Source organism: Blennius ocellaris (genome assembly GCF_963422515.1).
Source record: "Blennius ocellaris genome assembly, chromosome: 15".
Classification (NCBI taxonomy): domain Eukaryota; kingdom Metazoa; phylum Chordata; class Actinopteri; order Blenniiformes; family Blenniidae; genus Blennius; species Blennius ocellaris.
The window spans coordinates 19835258-19847663 of NC_137664.1; the positions used below are offsets into that span (position 1 = coordinate 19835258).

The 12406-nt window shown below is 42.4% G+C and overlaps 1 protein-coding gene across 1 annotated transcript; it reads right to left on the reverse strand.

Annotated features, from left to right (window-relative positions):
• Positions 1 to 2922: 2922 nt before the first annotated feature.
• On the reverse strand, positions 2923 to 9183 carry LOC308140302 (AN1-type zinc finger protein 5-like). Its single transcript, XM_080509999.1, has 6 exons — positions 9003 to 9183; positions 5803 to 5974; positions 5557 to 5704; positions 5277 to 5380; positions 4978 to 5106; positions 2923 to 3928 (listed from the first exon to the last, which is right to left on the reverse strand). Exons 2-6 carry the CDS (start codon positions 5957 to 5959, stop codon positions 3780 to 3782), a joined length of 687 nt encoding a protein of 228 aa, XP_080366125.1. The 5' UTR covers positions 5960 to 5974; positions 9003 to 9183; the 3' UTR covers positions 2923 to 3779.
• Between the last annotated feature and the right edge of the window lie 3223 nt (positions 9184 to 12406).

The following is a 12406-nucleotide window of genomic DNA, read 5'->3' on the forward strand; positions in this document are numbered from 1 at the left end:
TATCTTGCATTATTTTGTACCACTCCGGGGTAAACCCATCCGTTCCTGGGGATTTCCCTGCTTTTAATCTCCCAATGGCTGTTTTTATTCCTTCCTTTGTTATTGCCGATATTAATTTCTTATTTTGATTTCCGTGACCTCTTGTAGGCATACCGAAGATAAAAAGGCTTCAATGTGCTGGTCATCACTCAATTGTGATTGTGAGTATAATTTTTTTTATAGCAATTTTCAAAGCTAGATCGGATTTCGTCTTGGCTGCACTGTATATTGTTTGTTTCTGGATTTCTAATTTTATATATTGTTCTTTCAGCTTGTTGCTTACGTAACTTCTGTGATAAAAGCTTTAGTGATTTTGATCCTGTTTCATAGTACTGTTGTTTTATAAACAGCATTTTTTTCTGTATTCCCTGCATATTTATTTCATCTATTTCTTTTCTTATTTTAATAATTTTGCATTTGGTCTTGTCTTTTAGGGTTGTCGAATGTTCTTTTTGGAGTCTATTCAGTTCATCTTCAAGAATTTTAAGGGTCTGGTGTCTGTGTTTCTTTTTATATGAAGCGATTGATATTATTTTACCCCTTATTACTGCCTTCAGTGCGTCCCAAACTATTAGTGGTGCCACCTCCCTATTATCATTGTGTTCCAAGTATGATTTAATTTCAATCTTTAATTTTTCTTTGATAGTAGGGTTATTCAGGATACTGTTGTTTAATTTCCATAGAGTTGTCCTGGGCTTATTTTCCAGACACACCGTTGTGTAGACTGGGTTATGGTCCGAGATAGTGGCAGGACCTATTTCACAATTCCCAAATCTGTGGAAATCTTTTTTAAATGCAAACAAATAGTCTATCCTAGAGTACACTCTATGGGCAGCTGAGTAGTGCGTATAGTCCCGGTTGGTCAGATTTCTTTCTCTCCATACATCTACAATTCCCAGTTCATTTATCAGCGTGTTAAGTTTCTTACTTATGTTTTTTGCATCTGGTTCCCCATTAGAGCAGTCCATTTTTGGATTTAGGTGAATATTAAAGTCCCCCTCCCCCCCCACATATCACAATACCCTGACTTTTCGTGGTTAATGACTCAAATACCTGTCTATAAAAATGCCAGTCACTCCCAAGAGGAACATACACATTCATGAGACTCATCATCACGCCATCCACTTTATCAACAACCAACACAAATCTCCCCTCTCTATCTTTATATTCATTTATATGTTCAAATATCACTGTGTTGGATATCAATAGCGCCACTCCTCTACGCCTCCCCGCTCCATATGAAGAAAAGTATACATGCTTAAATCCCATTTTGTTTAGTTTAACATGTTCATTTTTGTCAAGGTGAGTCTCCTGTAGGTATGCAATTTGAATTATTTCTTTCTTAAGCTTTGATAAAACTTTCCAGCGTTTGACTGGGTTAAGCACGCCATTTATATTGACTGAAGCAACCTTTAAGGATCTGTTTAGCATTCAGGTGATACCTAGCTCCACCTCGTTTCTAGACTTAGGGAGCCCCTCCCTCCCTGGGGTAAACGACAAAAAAAGAACTATGAACAAACATATTGTAAAATAACATGGAAATTGACTTAACTTAAAGTGTTTATGTGACTTCCTATGTTGGGGTCCTCTAACCGAACCCTGTTGAGCCTAAAAAGTGGTTCTCCAACCTCTCTTAAAGTATTTTTCAACCACCACGTGAGAGAAGAAACAGTGCTCCGTACGTCCATGAGCAAAGTAACGCTAATCGCGTGTCCGCATGCTACTTCCGGTATCGCAACAAAATAAACTTCCGGTTTTCAAAATAAAATAGCGTTTCAACACGAATAATAATAATTTTAACCTTTTAACCAGGCGGGTTACATCCAGTTGTACAATGTCCTGCCATTGCCATGTAAACGGGCATTGGTTTCAAAACGTTGCCACACGGCAGCTCCGACTGGAACATGTTAAAGTTACATTTTCATATGGTCATGGTTATTATTACTATGGTCATTATTCACATTTTAAATTTAAAATGAGTTTGAACAACACTTTTCCTTGCCAGTTAAAGGTATACAGGAGGATTTTCAGGAATTTTAGGAAAGAACCGCCCTCTCCACCGTTTGAAAAAAATGCGCATGCGCAACGCTGTACCTGCTCCCGAGACGGAACGCCTACTAAAACGCGTGCGAGAGACATGCATGAGCCCAGTTCTCCTCGTGCACGCTCTGTTTACAAGTCACAAGTCGGCATCGCTCACATAAGCTCACTTTACAAGAAGATTTGCACCAGAGGGGGTGAAACTGTGTAAAAATGTCCGAGAATAATGCGTCGGGTCGGCCACCGGCATGATGAGAACCGTGTGGAGTGAGCTGCGTGCATGGACGAGCACGTACGACGGGCTTACGTCATATATCACCAGAATGATTGACAATTGGGAGGACCAGTTATTTTGATGATCCACCCGGAAGAAGAAAATCCTCTACTATACCTTTAAATATAGCAGTAATAGAAGTTTTTTCAGTTGTCATGCAGTGACACCTAGTGGTCACAGGAGGAACATAGATATATTTTGATATAAAAGTCACACGACCATTAAAAAAAGTAACTTGTACCCCTGAAAATGTGGTAATTGCACTCAATAGAATTCTCTGATATTTGATGACGTCGACTGGTGTGGCCCAAAATACAACATTTTAAAACTGTTATCCATGATTGTGAATATCAGTGCACCAAATATTTGTCTGCTGAGGCGGCTCAGACTCAAATATGTCTCTTAAGAAGGAATTCATATCCACCAGAGGACGTTGGTAGCTGAGCAGCGCTCGGAAAGACATCAAAGTTTTCACTTAAAATAAGGCTCATTATTGCACAACTGACATTTTTCACCAAAAATCACTGTAAAAAAAAAAACCTACAAATCATCAAAAGCAGAACACAGAGCACCTTCATCTGTATTTGTGAACAGAATTTATTATCATCATCCAACTTACTCTGTGTTATTGGAAGATTACGCACACTGCAGTATATAAATAAAGAGGTTTGTACAAACTTGCATAACTAAAGGGGTAAAAACCAAACACTAGGATTAAGCAGCCAGTCTGAAACACAACCAACGGTGGGGAAATGATTGACAAACCAGGACCACAGGTCTCACTCAGTCACTCCCCGGCTTCTGACCTGTGACGACGCCGACGCAGTCAAACTCACATTAAAAGTGGAAGAAATAGTGAAGTAAACCATGAAAACGTTAGTGGAGCTAAACCCTAAACAGCACAGCATACAGGCGATCCAGCGTGCAGTTCTGCGACGCGTCTTCATGGAACATCAGTGGACCAGGTTTCAAAAACGGAAATCAAACCAAGTGGGCTCAAGAGTCATGTGACCAGCCCGGCGTCAGGACGCAGGAGTCTTTTCTCGGTTCCGTCCGAGCTGTTTGCAGATTGATCAAAACGACTATTAAAGAGGAATCAACGCCAGAGGGGGGCAAAAAAAAAAAAAAAAAGCATGAGATCCATTTTTTTTTTTTTTGCTACTCAAGCCAGCAGAGAGCAAGCACACCTGCAGAGGGCGCTGTCAGCACAGTCCACACAGGCCCAGCTTGTCTTGCAGGAAGGGGAACTGTCTCCCCCTCCTTGCACGCAAATGAAACCAAAGCTGAAAACAGCAACGTTCATGCATCATCGAGACGGGGAAAAAAAAAGTCCTGAAAATAAAAAGAAAGGAGGAGGGAGAAAAAAACAAGCCACAGGTCCTTTATGGTCGAAGGTCGGCCTGGAAGTCTGTTCTCTTTAAAATCTTCATATTCTCTGGATCTTGTCTGCCACCACCACCGGGTTCTCTTTGCGGATCTTGGCGGCGGCCTCGGCTTTGTAGTCGTACGGGCAGTTGTGCTTGTCGGAGTAGCGGTGCAGTCCGCAGAAAATGTTCCCGCAGCGGCAGTCGAAGCCTGGAGAAGAAGAGCCCAGTCAGAGGCGACCAACACACGGGAGGCTTTTGGTTTTCAGCGAATATAGAAACACCTTAAGACTAATGGTCGGCTGCAAAGCCCGCTTGATTTTAAAGGGGTAGAACATTTATCTGCATTTTATTGACAGAAGAGTCTGCATTTAATACATTTAAGTCACAGTTTAATACATTTAAGTCATATATCACTAAGATTAAGCATTTACATGAAAAGTGTTTTATTTTATTGTTTTTAATTATTTTAAAAGTGTCTACAATATACAAAAAGGAAATCTCTCAAAGGGCCTGCTTCTACCTGGCATTAACATGTGTTCCATGTGATCCAATCACATGTGGCAAGCCCTGACGCAGACCCTTCACACACACGTTTCATTCAAACCACGCGAGTTTGGATTGTATTCCTTCCTCTACGTTTGTGCTCACCAACATTGTTGCACCACAGACCAGTTTTTAGCAACAAGGGCCCGACAGGACGGGGCATTAAAAGGCCTTAACGAGAGAGTTACGCGTGGATTGAACGGCCGGTGAAAGTGAAGCGTTTTCAAAATAAAACTCAATGCAGACTTAGGGAAATTTAAATGTACCTTTTCTACACAAAATGCTTTATTGTCTCGCTGCGGCCCGGTACCAACCAGGCGGCTGGAGACCCCTGCTTGACTTCACTTCCACTAAAAGGTCAAAGGGCCTGGAGCAAAGTTATTCTGTTTGCTTGGTTTGGTTTTTATCTCGGCCAGCAAAGAACAGCAGAGATGTTTCTAGAGTAACTCCGGATGTTTAAGGGAAGAAAAAAAAAGAAAAAACTGCACAGACGACATTTGCATTTTACGTATCCGAGTTTAGCCTCAGAGAGAAGGAAGTGATTGTTACTGAAAATAACCAGAGAACTGTATTTCACATATATCTTTCAATGTTTTTGGTAAAGGTCCAGGGTGTAGGTGTGGCGAGGCGTTGCTCAGGTTTACAATAGGAAATCTGTCAGTCCCTCCAGACAAAGGCTGCTGTAGTGAATGTCCACGGCGTGTCGCCTCTCACCTGTGAGGCCGACCTTCTTGCGGCACATGAAGCAGCGGTTCTTCTTGGGCTTGTTGGGCTCGGGGGTCGGGGACTCTTCACTGCCAGCAGTTAAAGGGTGGGAGGCTGAGACAGTGGGCTGAGTCACCACTGGAGGAGGCACACAGGAGGAGGGGGGGTCATTCATCATCTCTCTTCATTTGCCACACAAGGCACAGGTTCCAGCGTTTTCTATTAACCCATAAAACTCCTCCAGAGAGCAAAACTGCTCATTCTTGCTAAACAAATATGAATTAAGTGAGCGACAAGAGGCTCGGTACCTGGTTCGTAGAGCTCGCCGTGACTCGCAGACGCTCCTTTCTCCTCCGAGGACAGACTCATCTCAGTCATCTGCTGGGTTACAGAAATCGCCGTGGAGATGCCGCTGAGGGGTCAAAGGAGACAATTAATGAACATCAGGAGAAAACGGCACGGTTTTCATATTTGGCCATTAGAAAAGTGGATAATCTGAAGTTTGTTTGCCTGCATATGAAGCTGTGCTTCTCACAGTGTGGATACGGGCGAGAGGGTTTTCTTTCTTCCACTGCACTGTAAACTCACCTGAGAGCTTCCGTGGCAGCAGCGTCAGCAGAAGCGGCGGCCTCGGCTGCCACCTCGGCGGCGGCCACGGCTGCGGCGGCGGCGTTGTTCAGTGTGGCCTCTAACCTCTGGATGGCTGAGGCCTCGACTGTGGGACTGCTGCCGCCGCCTGGGGAGGGGGGGGGGGGCATTGGCGGCTCGGTAAAGACGGCAGAGACAGAGAGGAGCGAGGCAGCTGTAGACAACGGCTCACAAAGAGAGGCTTACCCACGGAGCTCAAAGAGCCCACTCCTCCATTGTTTTGTCTTGACAGGTGCTCCTTGTGGCACACGGAGCACATGCCATTAGTCCTGGGGTTGCCATAGAAACCACAGCCGGTGGCACAGAGCAGAGGAACCGGGCTCTGATTGGTCTCCTGGGCCATAGCGATGTTTGCCACCTGGAGACAAGACACAAACGGTCAATGCAACCCAGAAACTACCGAATTCTCTCATTCAGGCAAATGCAACCAAGTTGAAGGAGCCCAACAGACGGATCAGCCGCAGCTCCTGCTAAACACACAATCACCTCAGGTCCAATCCTCCTCATACCATGCAGCGACTCTCAATTAATCACAGCTCATTATCCGGAGCACGTGTTGAAATCCGACTGCAGCTTGCTCTGCCACCATGTTGGTGAATGAAAAGCTTAAATGTCAAGTAAAACAGGGCATAAAGGGGGAAGCAAACACCCTAATCAGTCACTCCTTCAACATGCGAAAGAGACAAAAGCCAACATTTTAAAGATAAGCACTCAATAAAATATAATGTGTCTGAAATCGGTTCAAGAAGATTAAGAGCACTGCTATTTGAAAGAAAAAAATAAGTCCTAAAGCACCGAAATGTGCACAAGTGTTGATTACTCACAAGTTGTATCATCATCACAATACTCAACATTATTATGTATCTAGTATATGGAGGTCCTGGCTGAGTGTGACAATCTGACCTCATGGAGACTGACTCCAAAGGCAGAAGAAATCACTTCAGTCACCCCTGAAATAAAAGTTGTGATGAGATACTTAAGTACAATAATGATCAGCTGGTCAAAACTGAACAAGATTTTTTTTTTTTTTTTTTTATTTTGTAATAACTTAGACCCCGTTTACACGAAAACAAATAAAAAAATGCAAAACCTCCATTGCATTTTACATAGTCGTTGCCACTGCAGGAGGCCAGGCTTCGAGATTACTATTGGAACAGCACATCATCAGTAAGGTAAAACCATCTCGTCTCATGATGGTCTAGAATTCAGTTTCCCCGGTAGCGGGTGGACAATCCAATGCTTGATGAACTCTGCTTCATGAATGGAAGAGCTGACATCCAAGAATGTGGGTCCATGAGTGAGACTTTCGGTGGACAGGTTCCATGTTGAGAAATGGGGTCAAAGAAGCCAGAGAAGTGCAAGTATTCCACCCACACAGGCCTGATTATGTGCTGGAAACCAATGCAGTGTCTCACAAACGCTTCTGGAAATCAATGTTTCCGATTGGGGATAATCGATTTGATCAAAGGGTCTGAAAGTGACATCAGCATGAATGCTTGGTCGCAAAACAATGCATTTTCACTTGAAATGTTGTTGTGAACACACTTATCTGATGTTCTCCTACTGATAAATCTCCCAAAGTGGTCCAACTCGCCTAACTCCTTTAGTCTTGCAATACAACTTTAGACTACAAGGTGGTGTATTGAACCACCCAAGGAGACAGCCAGAACTTTAGGTTATGTGCAGTCACGTCAACTTGACATGTGTCATACCAAAAGCTTTGGCCATCATAAGACTTGTGCATGACTTCAATATCAAATGACATTCAGTTATAGCAACTTATTTAGGGAAAACATTTACGTTAAGAGAAGGAAATAAAATGTTGACTTGAAAAAGTAAAGACAAGCAACTTGGTGTGAAGATCTCAGCTGTGACTATTAAAAGGTTGGTTATAGAGACATGAATATTAGAACAGCAACCAGCTTTTAACAAAGTCTCAAACTATAGTAAACTCACACACAGACACTGGACCAACAGCGTCCTGTTTACTACTCATACCATGTTAGAGTCCAGCCTCCAGCCAAACATAGCCAGGAGACATGAAGTTGCATCAGTCTCATAATGACCCGTGTTGTTGAAGGAAGTTGTCAAAATATGGTGCGGTTTACACTCCCACAGTCAAGAGCACGGCAGAATCAAGTAAAGGGAAGAACACACACACACACTTCTGGGTACAGGTGAATTGCTTCCGTCACTGTATCCTGCCTACCGACACCTAAACTCAGGGCTCACATGGGACATGTGTGTGGCTGATCCCCACAGTCACGCGAGTGCAATGTGACACTGATCGAAAACGTGTGCAGTCACACACGCTCACGAGGTACCTCGACACACACACACACACACACACACACACACACACACACACACACACACACACACACACACACACACACACACACACACACACACACACACACACACACACACACACACACACACCATCTATTTATAGGCATCCCTAGAAGTCCTGCAATCACAGCTGGGCATCGAGCCAAATATATATATGTGTGTGTGTTCATGGATAGTTCAATAAAAAACACAGCCAGTGTACTGAAACGACAAAATTCTGTTGACCTGAGCAACGCAGCATGTTTACCGACGGGACAAAGGGCAGCAGCATCTCCTGACCCAGAGGTGTTCCCAACAAGAACCACAGACGAACGAGACAAAACCTCTTGATATCACACAATATGAGACAATCAGATGGGCTCGAATCGTCTCGGTGTGATCTCGGTAGCTGATTCTGAGGTGTTTGCTGGCACGTCGGGCCACAGCCGCGACACTTCTCCAAATCCACTGAGTCATGCTAGCAAGCTAATGGCCGCTGTTCAGGCTGTACGACACAACGACCGCATGTTGGGTACTATGGGGGCGTCATGAAACGTTTTATGGTTTTATAGTTTTATAAGTGCTGGTTAAAATACTCACTTTTACACCGCGACTGTGGCCGATTGGCCGCTGAGCTAACCCTGGTTAGCCACAGGCAGCGTGTAATCTCACTGTTAGCGTGCTACAGGCCAGCTCTCTTGTTTGCTTTGTCTGGGATTCTGTAATCTCTAGCAAATTGACACGACCCGAGTTAAAGTCGAATTGTATCGATTTTCAACAGTCCCACAGATAAAAACCACAGCTGAGTTAATTTTATACGATTCGCGTCACCGTGAGATAAAGAGCATATTTGGTGTGCATTGCTTGGTACAAAGTTTCAGAGACACGTGTATAAGTTAACAAAACAAAAAAAATACTCGGAGTTATCTAGTGTTTTGCCTCCCTCCGTTTGAAAAATGACTTTAAATCTGTTTTGTGTGTGTTTAATGCTGATTTTAAGAGGTTATCCTAGCAGCCATGCTAACGAGATGGGCTTTAAATAGCTGTTCACCAACCTTCTGTTTTCGAGAAACGTCGGGCTTCCTGGCAACTTAGTGGAGTCGGTGGAGGAACCGGGTGTGTTTCTGAGCTGTACCTCACTAGGGCCGTCTAGGTCGGTCGTCACCGTGATCTGTTTTCGGTCTTCTTTCACAGGAACGCTCGCAGCGGAGCTCTACCTCCCCCTCCGAGGGCTGCTGGCTGTGGCTGAGTCAGGCGAGGAGACGTCCTCCGGTGTTTGTCTCCTACGTGCACGCATACGTCACTCAGCTCCCTGTCTACGTCATCATAAAACGCTGTGGTTGTTTTGTACTGAATATAGTTCTTCAGTTCTCTCGAAAATGCATCTCCTCGTCCTCGTCCTCCTTCTCCTCCTCCTTCTCCTTCTCCTTCTCCTTCTCCTTCTTCTTCTTCTTCTTCTTCTTCTTCTTCTTCTTCTTCTCCTTCTCCTTCTCCTTCTCCTTCTCCTTGCCGTTAAACTCAAAAGAAGATTTTTTTTCTTTTTTTAAACAAATATTTTTACAAAGATTACAAAGTCACTCGGCAAATTCATCAGAATAATCCCATTGGAACTCTAATAGACATCAGAGAAAGTTTCTATAATGCGAGGAAAATAACACCACGACAGAATTTATTTGTGGATATGAGTTGGCCCAATGCGTGGCTTTTTGTTTTTTTTATATGATATGTCACTAATTTTAGCAAAGAATTACACTTGAAAATACTCCATGACATAAATCCGTCCAACACATATTCCTTGACATCAATAATAAATGTGCCTGATAGTGTTATTAATGTGTTTGCTCATGTAGTAGTGCATTTGCACAGAAGCAACACATATCGTCAATACTGGAGGGAAGAGCATTATTTCCTATATTGAATTCAATGAATTAAAACTACAACTACTATTTTTTCATCTCATATCCGTAAAAGTAAAACAAAAACTCTACTAAAGTATTCAAGTATGTCTGATTGAGGTTCATTATAATTGTAGACATGTATATCAATGATCAGTGTCCAGACAGAGGTATTCAACAATTAACCTGTCACATACACATTTCTGTTTTTACATGAAATATCACTATGAAACCTGCCACACTTGTTTATTTTGTTTTGTTCTGTCTTGTTGGTTTTTCTTCTTTTATTTCTGTGACATATTTGTCAATATTTCTTTTTATAGTTTTCATGTAATTGTAAACCTTGCTGCTCCTGTGGCAGTTAAGAATGTGAACTGGTTGTAACTGATCTATTATGTATGTACAAATAATGCAAGGTCCTATCTGTACCATATGACCAGGCTCAAACTAAACTCCAAGGAATACAATGTTAACAAAATAGAATATTAAATAACAGAACACGAGTATGCAAGTTGAGGCTTGGAAAATAAATACAATATACACACAGAAAAGAGATTGACTGCCACTGCATTAAATTGGTTTAAATCTTATATGCTGGAGAGAGAGTATTCTGGGTCAATAGGTAAATATGAATTTAAGCATATGAAAATCCTGTCTGAGTTTCCACAATGCTTCCTTTTATTTAACATCTACTTGCCTATGGCATACAACTCTATATATCACTGTCAGTGAATAACCAATCCAGTCCAACTTTATTTGTAGAGCACATTTAACATACGATTTAATACCTTTAAAACCAATAATAAAGTCTTAAAAATGAAACTGGGGTGATGTGCTCTCGCTTTTTAGTCCCTGTTAAAAGTCGGGCAGCAGCATTTTGTAGGAGCTGGAGAGACGGAGCGACGAGTGGTCGAGACCAATGTGGAGGGAGTTGCAGTCGTCTCAGACTCGAAATGTTGAAGGCATGAATAACTCTCTAAAAGTTCTTGTGTGAGATGTAGAGCTTCACTTTGGCCAACAGCCTCAACTGAAAGAAACAGATTTGATTTGTTTATGGAGTTTAAAGCCACTATCAGGAGTCACCCCCAGATCTTTTTGAGAAGGGTCGATTATATGATTGCAGAGGGCCGAGAGCAATGGTGTAGTCATCTTGTGGATCTGGCTGGTTAAAGACAATAATCTCAGTTTTTGGTTCATTTGGGGACGGAAAATTAATTTCCAGCCAAGATTTTAGATCCTTCAAGTAGTTGAGTAGCAGCTGATATGAACCTGCAGAATTATATGGTAAATCTGTACATTGTCAGCCAAACAGTGAAAAGAGATGTTTATTAAAAATGGACCCCAGGGGTAACATGTATCACGAAAACAGTAAATGGCCTAAAATAGATCCTGTTGGACCCCCCCCCCCCCCCCCCCCCCCCCCCCCCCCCCAGGAAAGTGGGGCAGTGGAAGAGGAGAAGTCACCGAGCTGAACAGAAAAGCTTCTGTCTTTCAGGTCAGACTGAAACCAGTTAAGAGCTGCACCTTTGATGCACACACAGTTTTCAAGGCGAGATAAAAGAATATTATGATTGACTGTATCAAAGGCAGCAGTCAGGTCTAAAAGCACTAAAACAACTGAGTGTCCTGCCTCAGCAGTTAAAAGAAGGTCGTTAAAAACTTGTAAAAGAGCAGTTTCAGTACTGTGTCGGGGCTTGACACCACACTGAAACTTTTCATAGATACTAAAGTCATCTAAAAAGGTTTGCAGTTGATTAAAAACTGTTCTCTCCAAGACTTTGGATATAAATGCGAGTTTTGAAATGGGTCTAAAATTGGAGAGAACTGACGGATCAAGATTTTTTTTTCTTTAAAAGAGGTCAGTGAGAAGTGCAGGTGAAAAACTGATGGGATAACTGGATCGGATTCCCGAGGATTTAATGACAAGTTAAAAACATTGAAAATAACCTGGGGTCTCTGGTAGTGGCTGACTATAAGGTCAGATAAAACATTTTGATTTGGCACCTTTCACCGCTTTCTGGGCTCTGGACAGTACACCCTGTACAAAGACAATGATCTCAGTTTTCTCTGGGTTGAGTTGTAAAAAGTTCTTACACATTCACTCATTAATTTCATTAAAGGGTTGGTTCAAAACTGCTTACAAGTACGCTGAAAAAGGAAAAGGGTCCTGCTTGAAGGCTGAACATGACCAAATACTCATCTTACTATTCATTCATTTAGCATTTTATGTGATTTGATGCTGTATTGATTGACCATGTCAGCGTATTTTCCTTTTTCTCAAATTTGCAGGTTTACACTTTAGCAACTTGAGGGAGGAGAGGGTGGTGAAATGTCAAAAGTTTTAGTTTTAGGGTTGTGTGCTGAGTGCCCTGTTCTACGCCCTCTAAACCCACGACTGCACCCTCACGTGCCACACCGTTTTGACATTTGGGGTTATTATTACACGTACATATTAATTTTTTTTCTCTTAGAGACACTCACACCAAATTGTTTGTAGAGGAAAAATATAGTTTATTTTTCTCATTTGGATACAAAGAGTGACAAAGCTTTTGCTATTATTTGAA